This window comes from Dendronephthya gigantea, unplaced genomic scaffold, assembly GCF_004324835.1.
Source record: "Dendronephthya gigantea isolate DGI-Jeju-01 unplaced genomic scaffold, DenGig_1.0 000026F, whole genome shotgun sequence".
Classification (NCBI taxonomy): domain Eukaryota; kingdom Metazoa; phylum Cnidaria; class Anthozoa; order Malacalcyonacea; family Nephtheidae; genus Dendronephthya; species Dendronephthya gigantea.
The window spans coordinates 1,335,011-1,352,895 of NW_021163036.1; the positions used below are offsets into that span (position 1 = coordinate 1,335,011).

A 17,885-nucleotide genomic window follows, 5' to 3' on the forward strand; every position below is an offset into this window, starting at 1 on the left:
TTCCAATCATATCCATGCGACAAGGAAAAAAACTGCATGACACACTGAAAACATGATATCAACATCGATTTAATTTAAATACTCGTTTAGATTTAGATTTAATTTATATATATATGTACAAAAGTCCATTCATTTCTACAAAAAAAATCGTATATCATTCAATCAAATCGGACTCCAAATGTCTATAACTAGCTACCAACATGCAGGTTCAGTTCATTTTTGACATCTGAAAGACATCGCAATTCTACAAACGGGACCATATTCTGTCCATTAAATACACATATTACCCAAATAATCGATGAAATAATTTAATATATGTTGACAATGCAATATTTGTTCACTGCCACATTCAAAAAAGGGTATTTTTGATGTCGCCTACTGTAATGTGATGATTTGTTCTTTTTCCTTTTGTCGGAAAAGCTCACATTTGTCAGAGTTGTAAAAAATCTGCGGGGATGCCACCCGTGAGGAAGGTTTACTTTGAATGACTTTTGTGAGGAAGGTTCAAAGTTGAACACTCTAATCAATCACATGCATGTATATTATGTACCAAAAATGCAATACTACATTATCCTGTTTGGCACTTGACGTCATTTTCAGGAAGGTTTTCAAAACTTGAAATCCTCCTGGAAGTTTGAATTCTTTTGCAACTCTGACATGCCCATGTAGGAGCAAAACTGCCATATCAATTCTATATAAATATTTTCCACGATGTGTAACTAACGTCCATTATTTTCTATCATTTTTAAAATCACAACGAGTGTTAATGCCTTGGGGAAACAAACTAATCTTATACCGCGGCTGAAAACCCTGTAACTACAATTTACGTCCGTGAATTTTTGTAACTCCAAAACGCGCGATACAAACCTTCAGTAAACAGCCAAACATTGGCTAATAGTGTCACTAAGTAAAGTAAACTGTCTTATACTACCTCCCCCAGATTTTGAAGCTTGGATTGCTTCCATTTTCCGTTGAAATAATGCCTTTGGGCAGGTCGTAAGGACTCTGGGCTCCTCGCAACAAATTTCATTGTGTTTCTTCTCAAAGTCATCAGTCACTTTGTTCGTCCATGCTGTCAGATAAGCCATCATCGACAGCATCCAGTCTTGGTTCGCGCTCAACCGTTATCTCTTCCTCCGTGAAAGCACTGGCCGTTGCCGGCCTGAACTCGTAATTCGATACAAACGCATACATGGGCGTAAATGAAGTATCGCCAAGTACCGCGCCTGATGCCGCGTCGTTTGCGTCCCAAATGCGCGCAGACCCAAGTACACATTCTGCATAAGCTGGTGGTGCTAAAAAGTGTTTTAAATTTCATGTTAATGTGTGCATGTTTACGCCAGTCCTCCTTTTCACGTATGTGATTTGATACATTGCAGTAAAAAGCATACATGTTGCAATATGTAAGCCAATAGGCTTCCCCTTATTGGTAGATCCTGTAAATCACATACATCAGGAGAAGCAAGTTAGATTGCAAATCTCAGTTTCACTTACGTCCAAGCTGTGACATTGCCATGGTCTCAGAATAGCTTGGTAGATTTACTTGATAACCAGGTGGGGCAAGGTCCGATGGGGGTGCTGAGGGTAAGGGGTAAACTGGTGATGTCATCGGTGGGGCACTGGCAATAACTGGTGCCCTATAGGGGACTGTCCCTACTGTGATTGGAAGACTAATAACAAGAGAGCCTCGTCTTGATTCAACGCATATCTAAAATAAACAAGTTGCAATTCAGCTGCAATCTTGCTAGTTCTTAACAGCTTTGCAAGTTCTTTTCAACTACCTGTAACATTAATTTTTTTCTATGGTACTTCTACATTTGAAAATGTGAAAATCTTATGAAAGATTTTACCTCAAGTGAATAGGAAACTTTAATAAATTTACAATTATTTATAGTTGGTGGAATGGCTGGTAAACTAAACATTTGATTCTCCCACTGGACTGGCTCATGAGGACGAAGCCGTTTGTCTTTGCTGACTTTCACACACTTGTTTATCTCACTTTTCTTGCTTGCTGCAAAAAAATTTAAAATTATCTAATTGTGTTAATTGACCAGCAGTTGACCATTGTTTGCACGATTACACAGCCTTTGTACCAGCTGCTAAAGCCTGCCATAACTAAAAATAGGCACGCTACAGGCCTTTACATAGATCAGTATAGCCACTGCCATATGTAAAGTCCTAGCTGCAGCGTGCCTATGTTTAGTTATCTCTATAGCATCTGGGTACAAGGCTGATTACTACCAGTTATTGCATGAAAGCAATACTTTCTGTCTGAGTTAAGAAAGGGGGCAGAACCCCTACAAATTCCTAGAATTACCAGTAATTTTTATTCACTAAACTTTGACCAACCTTGTCCATATACAGTTTTCTGATACAAACTAACAGTGATTGGTCTGGTCACCAATGAGGTATTGTTATAAAACCCGCCAGTTATTGCTATAGCCTCACCGGGGCAGTAACCTCGGCGATCTGTCTTTATCTGCGCAACAACTGAACCACGGTTGAAACACATGAATTGTGCGTGCATTTCCAGTTCTCTGATCACCGGCTCCTGCAAATTGTTACATTCCTCTTAATACTCGCACACAATTTCATTGTCAGAAAAAATGTGTATTTAATGAGGTCACCTACCAAGGCCCATGATTCGTTAATATCAACAACCTCCAAGATCGTTATTGCACATTTGGAGTTGTAATTTGACTTCCATGGCCGATCCATTGTTGCCTTCAAGGTGTAACGAATGCATCCGAACTTTCCTTCAAATGAGGACGGCAAGCGGCGTTGTGGTATTTCAAAATGAAATGGAAAGGCGTGGTCGCCAGCCTCGATGGTTGGATAAGAACCATTTTGGCCAGTCCCTACAAATAAGGAGGTTCATTATGAAATCTAGCTTTTTTCCCCCTCTTTAGCTCTTTTCTGTATCAGCTGCAAATGGTATTTTCTCTTGCACAACTCTTTCGTCTGTCTCAAACGTCTGCAAGGACTTGACGTTATTTATTATGCAACAGTAATTCGTTACAATTATTATGTATCAGCTGCAAATGGATATATATTGGGTATTTTCTCTAGCACCCCCCGTCACTTTCGGCTATCTTGATCGTCTGCAAGGACTTGAAGTTATTGATTATATCTCCCCAGATAAACACACAATTCCTTATCTAGTGCAGTCAATATAAATTTGGAAACATCCTTTTATATCTGCCACATGAAAATCTGTCGAAACGACCCGCCGACGCTTATAAAAAATTCATAGTTGATATGCTGTATTTCCTGTCTGATGTTTATGATAGCATATAAATCTAGTGGATACAAAGACGATTCCTTATATAAACCCTGTCATAGGTTTTTAGTTACATAACCGTCTCTAATAAATTGAAATGTCAAAGGTATAAATTTGGTAACTTGAAGAAAAGTATTCAGAAATATATCAATCGTCAAGTCGTCCCGATATACCAAATACAATAATGTCAATAATATAATATTTCTCTCCAAAATTGCGGTAAGCAAGCTTTGGGTGAAACCTATTCTAAAGCAAGCCGTTAGTAAATTTAATACTATTTAAATAATCAGAGAAAAATTACACAGTCACTTTACGGGTTATTCAGACAGAAAGTGACAAAGGCAATCTTTAAATGCCCAAATTATATTTCCCCCGTGTAGCAATCTCTTTATATCGCGACAGAAATTTGTTTCGTCTGCCAGCAACTAAATACAAACCTTTGTCGTAAATTTCAACTTTTTCATCGAAGTAATTTTGTACAGTCGCCCAGTCTTTGCTGTTTGCCCTGGCCACTTTCGCTTCGCCCAAAAACTCCATGCGAATGGAGCGAAATTTCAATTTTTTTCGCGACTTCGTGATGACATTTCCCGTGACCATATCCCCCGCATAATACACACGTTTGTTGTTCGTGAACGTGATCTTAAATTCGTCCGGTTTCCCCATTTATGCGATGCGAAAATCGGCGAAATTTTTGGCTTTTTGGGTACAAAAAATAATGAAATTGTTCAATTTGCCTTTTGTTGTGAAATTTGCCACTTTTGTTGATTTTTTGCAAAATTAATACGTCATTACACTCTGCATTTCCGGTTTGACCGGTCTACTTCCGGTTTTTGATTAATAGACCGTTTACCAATATCGATACGATCGCAATGCATTGTGGACCAGTGCATTGTGGGCCAGCTGGTAAAGTGACACTGATCTGGAAATTCTAACTGGATGATGCATCCGTTGCTGTTGCCCAGAACGTGTATACCTGGGTTGGTTTTTCCTCATCTTATTCTACTAATTCGATGCAAATAATAGGTTTTATTTTTTCGAATTTTCGAATGTCCGTTGGAATGTTCTTTGGGGTAATAAAATGCGGTTGAATTCGAGTATAATTGTATAAACTCAGATTTTGTAGTGTCGCAAAAGGAAGGATCACTCGAAGAAGTTTTAGGGAAAAGTTGGGAGAATCTTTGCTCGGGAATATGGTCATGGATGTATGTCTTACTTCAACCGTATCGCATCGTAGCGCACGTATATTTCTTTGTTTCATGGCCATTAGTTCTATCCGAATGCCCAGGGTAGAATGATATAGGCTACGTGTCGCTACGGTGAATTGGAAAACAACCCTTAGGCCTTACCCTAACTGCAGCAAAGTTTCTTACGGCAAACGAAAATTGAAGAAGATTTCGTGACCAGTGTCAGTGAATGTAATAAGTGGTCATTTATGATTGCAATAATCAGGGTCCAATCGAGCTAATACAAGCTCAATTAAAAAGTTCATTTTGTTTTATTTATACATATTCAAGTCATTAGTTATACACGAATGCTCCTGGTGGATTTTGACGTATTTGAGGTAAGGATAAGTTTTTACCTATTTCAAAGATCGTGATCCAGCTAACAACACTAATTTGATTCATCAAAGCATCGTTATACATTAATATTGCGACTAATTGTCATCCTTTGTTATAATAGTATATGTCCTAAAGATTAGATGGTTATCGTCAAAAATATAACCACTTCACAAACCTGAATATAAAAGACAGCAAGGGGCAGATAAAGAGCAAAGACCTTGGAGCTTGAGGAAACGTACTCTTTAAGACTATAATCAATACCGTGTTAGTTTCGCCTCGTGAAATGGATGAACACAGCCACAGGTGGATGTACATTTCGGCAACAACCATGTTGGTCATTTGGGTTTTCATTCATACTATAGAAATCGTTTGGCCGGCGCCACTTGCGTTGAAAGAGAAAAATAAATCGTGGTGGTGGAGATATGTGATCACCGGTCAAATTTTTGCGATTGTGATGTCCATTGGTGCCATTTACTGGTACGAAATGTCCTATGCACGTATTTACGTATAAATTAAGAATTCGTTGCTGAAGAATTACGGTTGTCATCAATGAAAAAATACTTCATGATAATGATTATTGCATGTGAAATCGTGCAACATCGATCGTTAGTCACTATTATTCTCTCTTTTGTGCAATAAACTGAGATATTTTGCCAACTCTCTGCTATTAATTTTTTTCGTTATTAAGCTTCTTCGACAAACCAGAAATGTTGGATGATTTGATAGACTCTTGGAGCAATGCGTCGTACAATTTATTGGCAATTGCTGTGGGTGAGTTGAGACACGTCCACTGACCAATGTTTGTATAATGTCTGTGCCTTGACCAACCTCGCAAGCCAGGCCGCGGAGGGTGGTAGAACCCTGACTTCAGAGGTTGTGGGGGCTAATTGAGGCATGCATATACACTCCCATCCCATCCTCGTCCCCAGGGCCTAGCTCCGTTGCTCTCCACAAAAGAGAGCAACGGAGCTAGGCCCTGGGGACGAGGATGATACACTCCAATTTATCAATGTGAACAAATTTGCCGCGTCAAAAAATGCGGCCTGGGCCCCTGGAAATCCTGAATCCAACACAATCCATCCTTAACTTGCTTCTAACGGTATATTTAATTTTATAGGTTACTTTGCTGTTGAGATTGTTGATGTCTTCTATTTTGCCCCAAGGTGGTTCTTTCAAAAGTGCATTTATCACCATTTGTCTGTAAGTGTTATTCACTTTAGTTGTGAAACGCCAACACCGAAAGATAGAAGTTAACTGAAGCAGTAGGCCATGTTACAAGGTGCAATTTTTCTTGCAACTTGTAATGCAATTTTACTTTAAAGAGATGTAAATTAGTGAAGAGTCTTCAAAACGCAAGTGTAAGAAACGTCCATGTAGTGAAATATAAAACACAAACTTATAGTTTCCACACTTATATCTCTCAAAAGTGGAATTGTATTGCAAGTTGCATGGACTGAAATTGCACCGTGTAACAGGGCCTTAAGTGGTAGCAAATAACTCCTGCGTTGTCTCTAGTCATTCCTCCAGGATAATCCATGACCGTTTCGAGATCTTTTACGCGAACGAGAGCAAACGATTTAGGATTAAGAAGTTTGATTTAGTTAAAGAAGTGAATATAAAATGAGCATAAAATTAACCACCAGCTTGAACTCATTTTTTTTAGTTCATAATCCCGGCAGTCATCTGTATTGTCAACCAGAAATACATCTCTTTTTGCACGATAATTCTTTTAATGGAAGTATATTCAATATTTTTGTACGTCGATCGATTTCTCCGTGCCGTTGACGCCCGAAGCAAACCAGCTTTGTGTTTCGGACGAATACTATCATGGTCGTCTTAACAATAGTTCTGCGTACTCTGCTGTCATTTTGGTCCGTGTATTTTGTTATCAGCTTGTGGAAACGCATTCCATTTCTCCATTTTATAGCTGGCCTGGAAGGCACAATATTCGTCGTGTTTTTGAACATTGAGCTGTTTAAAAAAGCTTGCATAGATGCTGCCGCAGTATTGGCGCGTGGCGATGAAATAATTTTATCAGGCAATCCTGTTGACCGCAAAAATCTTTGAGTTATGTGAGGGAATTATGCCTGAAATTGTGAAATAAACTGTGGAAAGTTTTAAGATTCTTTTATGATATGTAATTGAAGCATTTGATTTAAATTTGATACTAAAAATTCATTAAAATTTCCATAGTTGGAACACAAAGAAATAGTGGTTTAAGGTTTAAATCTTAACTTGAAAAATGTGTCAAAAGCATGCCATTCAATTAACTGAACAGTGTAAACGGGGCCAAAGCCACTACAATGCATGGTAAACTTAACTCACAGGGACCGCAGAGCGTTTTTCGTATTGCTGGGGCTCAGAACCGCGCGCCTGCTAGGAGAGTCCGGGAAAATTTTGAAATATAGGTCTCTGAAATCGCTGCAAATGCCTCTCAATTTAAGGCTCTCATAACAAACATTAAACAATATAACCTTGCTTTGGTTATGATGTCAAATATTTTGGCATGAATAACCACGCTGTTTTAATGGTCAAATGCTTGTCCTATGTAAAGTTTCCAGTATGTTTGGCGCTCATATACAAACATTAACCAATATAACCATGCATGCTTTGGTTATGATGTCAAATTTTTTGAAATGGATAACCACGCTGTTTTAATGGTCAAATGCTTGCCCTATGTAAAGTTTCCAGCATTTTGGCGCTTGTATTGTTAATTTGAGCGAACTCGAAATTAAAGACTAATTACGGAAAAATTATTGGTGGGGCTAAAGCCCAGCGAGCCACCCTGCTCCGCGGTCCCTGTCTCAAAGGTTTAGATCACCGAACAAAGATCTTAATAAGTAAATACCAAACAAAATAGCAACTGCACTGGGATGTGGGGTTAAATGAAATATAAAAACATATGTACAACAAGAAACAGCCTTCGCACAGGTGCCTCATTAACTTGTTAATACATTCGGTACATGAGAAGCACGTCGTTTGAAACAGGCCTTATTGTTAATTGTGATCGATGCATAGAGTGCAATGTTCGTTGGAATGTTCTTCGAGGTAATAAAAAGCGGTCGAATTCGAGATAAACTCATACTTTGTAGCGACGGAGAAGGAAGGATTACTCGAAGAAGTTTAGGGAAAAGTTGGAAGAATCTCACTCAGGTACATTTTCATAGTTTGTTTAAAGAATGTGTTCACTGTTGGCTTGATCTTTGGCTTTGCAAATTAATTCATCATCGTGATGATTTGAATAGCCAAGACATTAGCGACTGCATGGTGGCATATTCTTGTTGATATTTCAGAGCTATATCTTGTATTTTCGATTGAAAACATGAAATGCAAGTGAGCTATTAACTTGATTTTGTTTTTCCTTCCTTATTTTATTTCAGAACGAACAACGGCGCCGAAAGATGGGGAAATCGAAACACAAACGCTTGCTTGCAGCGAATAATAGGTATTGTTATATTAATATATGTATTTTTATATTCAAAATAACCCGTTTGTACACAAAAAGCGTAACTAGAGTATAGTTTAATCGACTTTTCGGCCGACTTTATCCTTAGTTTTTCTCAAGAAAGGGCTAAAACTTCAGTCCCATCTGGCGCAATGCTTTTTTCGGACACGGTTGTCGTATCGTGAATGCCCGTCCGTCGGCACTTCATGTTAATTTTGTACAGGGAAATCCGTATTGTCCGTGTTGGTATATGCATGTGTGTACTTCATGCTAGACTTGACACGTGCTGAGTTATTTCAGCCTGTCTATTGCAGTTCAATGTTTGGAGCGTGTTTTCTACTTCCAAAGTATCTTGTAGTGATCCTTTGCTTCCAATGTGAATTTGTCACAAAACAAAAAAAGTCGGAAAGCAAGTCACTCTAACTAGGCTTTATATGTCCAGCCCGTGATTTTTTTGTTTTACCGAGGTTTTCTTTTTCTAGAATGGAAGCAACGTCGGGGTGGAGAGATGTCGGAGCTGCCTTGGGCGACATTTATGCACGCAAATACAAAACTTAATTTGATTTCGGTGCATGAAAATATGCATGAGTAAAATTGCATGGGATTTGGCTTTTTGACTGAGATATACTGAACACTCTTCTGTTTACCTCTTTGATTTTCAACTTTTCGGATTGCGGTTTTTGCATGAGTCTGGTCGTGTCAAGCGCATGCGGAGTAAATACAGGTGATCTGGGGCCCCATCACTTGTATTTTTTCCATCTTGAACGACAATAGTCCGGATAAAAAATATCGCTCACAGAGCGCCTAAATCATAAAAATGCATGAGAAATTGTATTTCTTGAAGGAGATAATAGTCGAGTGTTTCAGTTTACTCGGGAGCATGAAGAAAACAATAAATATTTCCTACAAAACTTGCATGACATTTTGTATTCGCGTGCGCAATGCGAAGGCCTTACGAGTGGCGTAGGAGATGTTGAAGGTGTGTACAATCGGGTTTTGAGTGATCATTATAAACTGTATGCTTTATATGTCAGTGACATTTCTGACTTGGAAATTAATGATTTCATATTTTTGTGATAAAGGATCGTCGCAGGATCAGATGTTGAAGGATCATCGCAGGATCCGATGTTGAAGGATCGTCGCAGGATCAGATGTTGAAGGATCGTCGCAGGATCAGATGATTAAGGATCGTCGCAGGATCAGATGATGGACGACGAGACGGGTGTACAAGTAGAAGCTGGTTGAGGTATATACTATAGGTATACTAATTAGAGTAATGCATGATTAATGTTTGTGTATGATTAATGCATGTGCATGATTAATATTTGTGCATGATTAATGTTTGTGTATGATTAATGCATGTGCATGATTAATATTTGTGCATGATTAATGTTTGTGCATGTGATTAATGTATGTGCATGACTTATTCTCGGATTGATTCCTCCTGGTGGTCTAACCTAGTATATTCACACATCAAGTGACATTTACCCTTTTCGACAATGCATGATAATAGAAAATTTCTCACAGCCCTTATGAGGGTGTTTTCGAGGTTTCTCAATGAAACATTCCTAGTTTTGCATGTTAGTTTTGTCACTTGTGTGTGAACGACTTAACAGCTGCGGCAGATGCATGATGGCTTTAAAGCGTTGAAATGATGCTGACAGAATGCAACTAGCATGGGCGACGCGCGCGCAAAGAGAAAATCAAATCAAATTCGTATTGACCTAATTTTAGTTTAATACGAAGGTAATCGCGAGTACTTATATGATTATATAAGTTCTCTGTCCAGCCTGTTAATTAAAATGCGACCGTTTCGAAGGATTGTTCGTCAGTGGCATCAAAAATTATACTTTAGCCTTTCAACATTTAAATTCGAATTATTATCAAATTTGAAATGAAGAAAAAATGACTATTTGATGTTTAGACACTAACACTCTTCTGTTCCCTATTACTTTTAATGAAATATTAAATTTTGCATGACACATGAAAGAAATAAAGTTTGTATAAAAAGGATATATATACCTTCTATATGACATGATATATTACACTGCATGATAACTGGACTTGTAATGGGGTTATCTTGGGGTATAGTGTTGAACTGTAGGTTAATATTGTACAGTACCCTATGCCTGAAAAGCCAACTCTTAAAAGAAAACCTTTTGCATTTTGACACACTTACTATGTTGTTTATTTCCTTACACGCCCCACCGTCGAGATGTTGTTGAAGAAGAACGCGACTGTTTGAAATGGAGCAGAGAAGCAAGTGAAATTCGGCCTATACTGTTTACCAAAGGTGAGAAAGGTAAGGGACATCGATCAGCCATATTTGAGTATCTTGCATGTTGAACCCGATTAGGTTTATAAAAAAAATAAATGATGCATGAGGTACATGTCTTAAGAAGGGGTAGCCGGTTGAAGAGTGTTGTTGTCTACATCGGTTTGAGATGAAAAAGCATGCAAGTCGTGAATATGAAGAATTTCTTTCAAAAATGCCGATTTCCAAAAAAAGCATGATCATAAAATGAGCATTTAAAAAATTGAAATAATTTTTTGCCACTGTCGAGCAAAGCGCAGTTTCGTTAGAATTTTAAACAGAGCGCGCACGTTAGACCACCATCAGGATGAAATGAAATAAAATTGGCGAAGCTCAAATATTGCATGGCAATTCAGAACCATTGCATGGCATGAGCGCAAATTGATCATGAAACGATGAACTATAGGTAAAAGGTGGACTGTGATTGCGGACGATTTCTAAATGAAAAATACCAAATTCGGACCGCCGGTCAGGTAACCTGAAATTCAGGTTACATTGGAGGGTTTTTCTCCGGGCACTCCGGTTTCCCTCCTTTTCTTTTGGCTGTAAAAAACAGTGTCCATGTCTGGGGCCAAACCAAAACGTGTTCGTTGATAGTGAGAAGATTTCATTCACAATTTACAAAATGGAGAAATCCTATTTGCACATGAACTGTTAAAAAAACACGCGTGTTTGGCTTCTGGGTTGAATTCCCAGAACACTGGCGTAAAAGAATCAAACATGCGAGACTGGTGTAACGACAGAAATATATATTTTTATAGCACCTTTGCCACGTGGTAGGGCCGTAGCTTTTAACCAATAGGCCACCGGATCATGTGTTATTTGTAATATATATGAGCAAGTCCTCCAGGAATTATTATGTAGCTCAGTGGAGCAAATCCTCCAGGAATTTAAATATAGCTCAGTGGATATAACTATATAACTTAATCACCACCAGGGCGGTTACCACTTACTTAATCACGGGGAGAATACCACTGAACTATACTATAATTATATATAGCTCAGTGGAGAATACTGAACACCGTCCATTTTTTCCGGTAAATTCTCCCCCGTTTTTTTTGTCATGTCAGTCAAGATGGCGGATTTAAATCAGTTTGTTGAAAAAATGATAGAATTGTTAAATTTGGAAAGGCAAGCTGAAATAAACGAATCTAAAGCATTTTACCAAAATTCCGATAACGCAACCTTGGAAAATAAAGGTGTTTGCTTGAGAAAAATGGTTCTATTTAGTCAGAAAACTGGTTTATATGGCCGAACTTTGGTGACTCTGGGCAAAGGAAATGTGGAGCATTCTGTGAAGAAATTTCCTTTACCAGCCCATTGCATTACAACTGGTATGGCTTTTTTGTACAGTATCGCGTTGGTTTCCCCCTGTAGTAACACTTTAGAAATGATAGAGCTATTGAGTATAAATAAAGTTAGTTTAATAGTTTAGGTTTCCTCCTGTAGTAACACTGGATCAATAAGAGATGATCCTTACTGGACCTCTAGGAAGAACAGTTTAGAAATGATAGAGCTATCCAGTATAAATCAAGTTAGTTTAGTTTAGGTTTCCTCCTGTAGTAACACTGGATCAATAAGAGATTATCCTTACTGGACCTCTAGGAAGAACAGTTTAGAAATGATAGAGCTATCCAGTATAAATAAAGTTAGTTTAGATTAGGTTTCCTCCTGTAGTAACACTGGATCAATAAGAGATGATCCTTGCTGAACCTCTAGGAAGAACAGTCCACAATAAATAAACTAATAAAGTCGGTTTAGTTTAGGTTAAGAATACTGGATCAGTAGGAGATGCCCACAGCTATTGATTGGAAAGTGAAGTTTAATGAACTATTCCTCATTAAGGTGACATTGTTGGTTTGTCCTATTCCTCTGAAGACAATAATGTTGCAGAATTATCATCAGGGATTGTTACTCGAGTGTCCGAGACATCAATTGTCATTGCATTTGAGGAAGCTTTTGATTCGCAGGCAATTGAGGAGGATAGATTAATGAGAATCACTCGTTTAGCTAATGATGTCACCTTTAAACGGATGAAACGGTTTGTTATATTTAATTTGGGTTTATTTCTGTGATGCTATGGTGTATGGTGAGGTATGGTATGGTGTAATTAGTATAATATATGGTTTGGTATGATATGGTATGGTAAAATATATGGTATGGTATGATGGTGTAATATATGGTATGGTATGTTTGGTATTGTTTGTTATGGAATGGTATTTCCAAACAGGTATTCATAATTTAAGAACACTTTCTATTGCAGAGCCCTGGAGACGCTTCAAAACACACCTTCCTCGTATTGTTCATCCCATTTGATCTCCGTACTTTTTGGTGCAATGCCACTGTCAGAACCCCTAAACCTGTCAAGCTTACAGCAAAGACCAGATGACTTGATGCAAAAACAGAAAGATTTTTTTAATGGGAATCTCAATGAAAGCCAGCAGGATGCGGTGAGGTTTGCCCTGTCAAGTCGGCATGTGGGGGTTGTGCATGGTCCTCCTGGCACAGGAAAAACAACCACAATTGTTGAGGTCATTGTTCAAGCTGTGAAGAATTTTGGTTGGAAGGTAATTTCTATTGCAGTGTCATTTCTGACACTCCAATGCTGAAATTTATGTCAGATTTGAAATTTGATTGAATTTTAGATACTGGCTTGTGCTCCATCGAACATTGCTGTTGATAATATTTTGGAAAGACTGATTAAATATAAAATTAAAGTAAGACTTTTACTTCTTGTTTTTTAACCAGATTTTTTTGTAGACACCACCCCCTGGAATTGAGCCAGGGGGGTGATCACTTTACAGTACTTGCTGACTGACCAATCGTGAGAAATGGCACGTAAGAAAGTAAGAAAGAGGTAGAGATGACTTTCTGTGGTAATACATTTTCTTGTTTGCATTAAAGGCTGTGCGTTTGGGTCATCCAGCTCGCTTGATGGAGAAGATTCACAGTCACTCTTTGGCTGCCATTTTGGATTCGTCTCACGACACAGCAATCGTGAAGGATGTTAGACGAGATATCGATACTGCAATGGTAGGTGGGATGAATGAAGACAACTTTTAACAGGATTAAATTGATTGAGAGTTCCAAAAACTTCTTCGACAAAAATTATGGTGTCAAAGCGTATGCCTATTTATTTAGCGTAATCTTCAAGGCAGTAGAAACTCTGGCGAGCGATCTCGTCTGCGGACAGAGCTGAAGACACTGCGTAAAGAGCTGAGAGAACGCGAGGAGAAAGCCTTAAAACACATCCTCCACAATGCTCAAGTTATACTATCGACGAATGTCTCGGCCTCTGACGACGGACCATTGAAACATCTTCCAAGAGATCATTTCGATTTGGTTGTGATTGACGAGGCTGCTCAGTCTTTGGAGGCAGCGTGTTGGATACCGTTGCTATGGGCACCGAGGTGTGTTGTTGCCATGGTAATGATGACGTACCATGCTTCGTTAACCTGCCTAACAACAATCTTCACACTTCAGATGCATTCTCGCTGGAGATCATAAGCAGCTGCCGCCAACTATAATGTCACGTGACGCTGCCCGGCGAGGACTGGAACAGACTTTGATGGAAAGAATCATAGAGATGTTTGGTGATAAAGTTGTTCATATGTTGACAACACAGTACAGGTAGGTACATTGGGTGTTATTTCTATTTTACTAACGGATTGTAAAGGTTTGCCTATCCGACAGTTGCAATTGGTTTGTCCGTAAAATTGCATCCATTTGTTTGTTTGTAGAATGAACAAAGCCATAATGAAGTGGTCATCGGACAGGCTTTATGACGGGAAACTGCTGGCCGATGTGTCCGTGGCGCAACATTTATTATGTCACATACCGGAGGTGAACGATACCGAACTAACGTCATTGCCTTTGTTGATGATTGATACCGCTGGATGTGATCTGTACGAACTGCGGTCGCAAGACGAGGAATCTAAAGGTAACGAAGGCGAGGCTGATGTCGTGGCCGCGCATGTCAGCGGTCTGGTGGACAGCGGTGTGAAGCAACAAGACATAGGAGTCATAACGCCCTACAACCTCCAGGCAAGGATATCACAGTATAGCGTTAGGATACAGTTTCTGTTTGATCTCAATTTATCCTGCCCTATCCTATTTTATCCCCACTTTATCTCGTGTTATCCTATATGATCCAGGTAGAACTTCTAAGGTCTCGTTTATCCACCAAGTACCCAGCACTTGAGATCAAATCCGTGGATGGTTTTCAGGGACGCGAGAAAGAAGCTGTTGTAATTTCAATGGTTCGGTCAAATACGAAAGGTAAGAATGTGTATGGAAAGAAATCCCAGATCACTGGCAAAGCAACGAAAAAAGCAATGGAAAAAAAGCATTCTCTGTGCATTTCTCCAGCTACTTCACAGGGATGTGAAAGCCTGGGGTTAAATGCAATATTCAGTGGGGTTAAGTAGGGGTTTTTTAGTTCAATGTTATTCTAACGTTTAGGTGAAATTGGGTTCTTGGCCGAGAACCGACGAATGAACGTAGCGGTTACGAGAGCACGTCGACATTTAACGATTGTCGGCGATTCAACTACAGTTAGTCACGATCAGTTTCTTCGCGCTCGCTTTGACTATATTAACGCCCACGGTGAGGTATGGTCAGCTGAACAATACAGGTCTTGTATAAGCGGGGAAACGACTCAACGTTCAGGTGTGGAATATGTTTTCAATTAATCTTAGTTTCATCTCAATTCAGTGTCTTCCCCTTTTGGGTCTCCATTATCAAAAATCTTAGTTAAGTAAGGAATATCCAGGGTAGGTTATACTATTATTTTATACTAATTATTTTATATTTTTTTTCGCAGTAAAAAAAGACAGCATGAAACAGGCAAAGGATGAGAAATCTAAGACGAAAAATTCGAAGCAAAACAAAGCGAAATGCAACGTTTCGCGGCCAGAAAAACTAAAAAATTTCCAAATGTCTAAACCGAAAATTGACTGTAACGAAGGTTGGACAGAAGTATACAACGGGGGACACCTCGTTGGATAGCAGAGAACAAAAACGTACAGATGAGGATAATGCGAAAAAACTTGAGCAGCAAATCAAAGAGTTCCTAATTGATCCAAAGAGATCCCAACTCGAGTTTCCCGCCAATTTAAACTCTTACGAGCGTTTTACAGTCCATCGTATCGCGGAAGAGTCTGGGCTTGAGCACGTGAGCAAGGGGACTGGTACAGAGCGGTTCATCGCTGTCGCTAAGAAACCACCATCAATTAATGGTAAGTATGAAAGGCAAAGCATTGTTCTGTAATGTATTTATTTATTCATCCAACAAGAGTTCAACTTGGTTATATAACATCGTCTAGATATCAATGATGACGAAATATTGACGAAACAGCCCGAATGCAGAGCGGAAGAAACCGAGATTCAACCGAATGACAACACGAGCATTTGTGTATTTTGCCTAAAGAGAATACCATCGTCAAACATGAGCTTACATGAAGCCAGGTGCCTACGAGAAACCCAACGGCCGCTGAAGACATGTAACATATCGGGATCAGTGGGTAAAATGTCTGCAGTAAAAAGAAGGGCAAAAAAGGCGGCAATGCCAAAAAGGACGAGAAAAGGGAAAATACGGGAATCGAGAAAAGTAGTGAAGATTGGGAAAAACCAGATGATTTGGACGAACTTTTGTCAGAGTTTAAACGGAAGGACTCGCAATGTGCACTAAAGGAATGTAAAGAGAGTATTTTAACCGTAGGGCAAAAGTGCCGGTTTTGCCTAAATGTATATTGCATAAGACATCATTTTCCGGAAATACACGGTTGTTCTCAGGCTGCCAAAGAACACGCGCGCTCTGCCACAGGTCTCCCAAAACCAATCTCTAATAAGGCAGCGGCGAAGAGGGGAAACTTGGAGAAAAAATTGGGAAATAAAATAAAAGATCTCGAAGAAAAACGTAAGACAAAAAATAAGGATAAAAAATGATATAATTAATATAGGCGTGAAGTGTGCTTCTAGTCGGAATCAAACGAGTGTGGTGGCGATGTCCTTGCCTCCTATCGATGTGGACGCTGACACGTCTGCCAGCGGACGCGGGTGACGTACGATATGTGAGCGTGGGTTAAGGAAATTGTGTGTCAATGAGAAGATTAGAAGAACGTTTGAATAAACCGTTTACAACGCTTATGCGCTAATTGTATTTCCTAAGCGCTGATTGGCTAAAATATGAACAACCCTGGGCGCTGATTGGCTAAAATATGGGCGCGGGATCACTTGGTATAGATAGGAAAGGATATGATCTTTCGAGTATATTCTTGAATCGAAATAGTTGAGGTTCAAGGAAGCGGCTAACTTTCTTGCCAGACTGCGAAGTCTCTGGAAGATAGAGCATAGTGTAAGAATCTTTTTAAGAAAATGAAAACAATATATAACACTCGACATTATTGTGCTCTCAATTCTCCCTTCGAAGACGTACCTTCCTGTTTGTTGTGTAGGATGTGATTTTCTGCTCGTGCATGTGATAGCCATTGAACACAACGTAGTAGTACACGCTTCCTGAGCCTAGATCCCGTAAATTAATCAAGATACAATAATCATGTCAACAGCAGGGAGGTTTGATGCGAAAGACGTTGGAGAAAACAGGAAATGGAGGCATTGTTTCCTGGCCAAGTTTTTTTGAAGTGGAGAAACAAAGAAACAAAAACATTTTTCTAGCGAGCAGACATTCGCCAACAGGATGGGGGCCGGCACAACGCGGCATTCGGGCAATACTCAAGGGCAGTCTTGGGGCCCATAAAGGAAATAGCGGAGGCCTGAATCCCCATCTTGTCTGAGGATCCAAATCATAGTCAGTCCGCCCCTGAGCAATATGTATGAAGCATCGTACCGTATTTCTGTTCTTTCAATCTGATATAAACATTATTAAATGCCCCGGCGTAAGTCAATTGACCGTTTTCGTAAAAGGAGTACTGTTTATTGGACGAATCCAGAACACATCTTCGGTGACCGCGATTCTCCCATGCCAATGTCACGCATAAAATGGACACCAATAACGATATTACGAGGTATTCCTGTGAGGAAAAAAATGAGACGGTTTCTAAACAATCCAGGTGATCTGAATGAAGGACTTCTCGAACAATTTCGTTGTTGAAACACATTTGATTACTTTATTTTGTCTTAAATTCATGTCAAAGCTACAGTTCTTATAACTAACATTCTCGCAGAATTTCGACTGGTTTCATAAAGAATAACATAAGATACAATTTGTTAAATACTGCAGAATAGACTTTACTATTTCGACAACCTTTCTGAGCGGCGAGAACAGAT

At 39.2% G+C, this 17,885-nt stretch overlaps 3 protein-coding genes across 5 annotated transcripts; 1 reads left to right on the forward strand and 2 right to left on the reverse strand.

Annotated features, from left to right (window-relative positions):
* Positions 1-68: 68 nt before the first annotated feature.
* On the reverse strand, positions 69-4,023 carry LOC114523063 (arrestin domain-containing protein 2-like). 2 transcript variants are annotated; one of them, XM_028543885.1, is made up of 6 exons: positions 3,718-4,023; positions 2,632-2,858; positions 2,449-2,551; positions 1,851-2,011; positions 1,495-1,708; positions 69-1,295 (listed from the first exon to the last, which is right to left on the reverse strand). In XM_028543885.1, exons 1-6 carry the CDS (start codon positions 3,941-3,943, stop codon positions 1,051-1,053), a joined length of 1,176 nt encoding a protein of 391 aa, XP_028399686.1. In that variant the 5' UTR covers positions 3,944-4,023; the 3' UTR covers positions 69-1,050. The 2 variants fall into 2 exon arrangements, with proteins under 2 accessions (XP_028399686.1, XP_028399685.1); XM_028543884.1 differs by having other exon boundaries at positions 2,350-2,551.
* A 7,650-nt stretch (positions 4,024-11,673) lies between these two features.
* Positions 11,674-16,221, forward strand: LOC114523165 (DNA-binding protein SMUBP-2-like). 2 transcript variants are annotated; one of them, XR_003686985.1, is made up of 12 exons: positions 11,674-11,932; positions 12,444-12,639; positions 12,862-13,165; positions 13,244-13,315; positions 13,503-13,631; positions 13,740-14,008; positions 14,082-14,228; positions 14,339-14,642; positions 14,753-14,876; positions 15,060-15,266; positions 15,421-15,835; positions 15,923-16,221. XR_003686985.1 is itself a non-coding variant. In XM_028544027.1 (11 exons), exons 1-11 carry the CDS (start codon positions 11,674-11,676, stop codon positions 15,421-15,423), a joined length of 1,899 nt encoding a protein of 632 aa, XP_028399828.1. In that variant the 3' UTR covers positions 15,424-15,505. The 2 variants fall into 2 exon arrangements, 1 of the variants encoding a protein (XP_028399828.1); XM_028544027.1 differs by lacking the exon at positions 15,923-16,221 and having other exon boundaries at positions 15,060-15,151; positions 15,421-15,505.
* Positions 15,919-17,824, reverse strand: LOC114523251. The gene is made up of 4 exons (XM_028544117.1): positions 17,446-17,824; positions 17,035-17,120; positions 16,833-16,934; positions 15,919-16,020 (listed from the first exon to the last, which is right to left on the reverse strand). The coding sequence occupies exons 1-4, from the start codon at positions 17,714-17,716 to the stop codon at positions 15,919-15,921; spliced, it is 561 nt and encodes a 186-aa protein (XP_028399918.1). The 5' UTR covers positions 17,717-17,824.
* Positions 17,825-17,885: the final 61 nt, after the last annotated feature.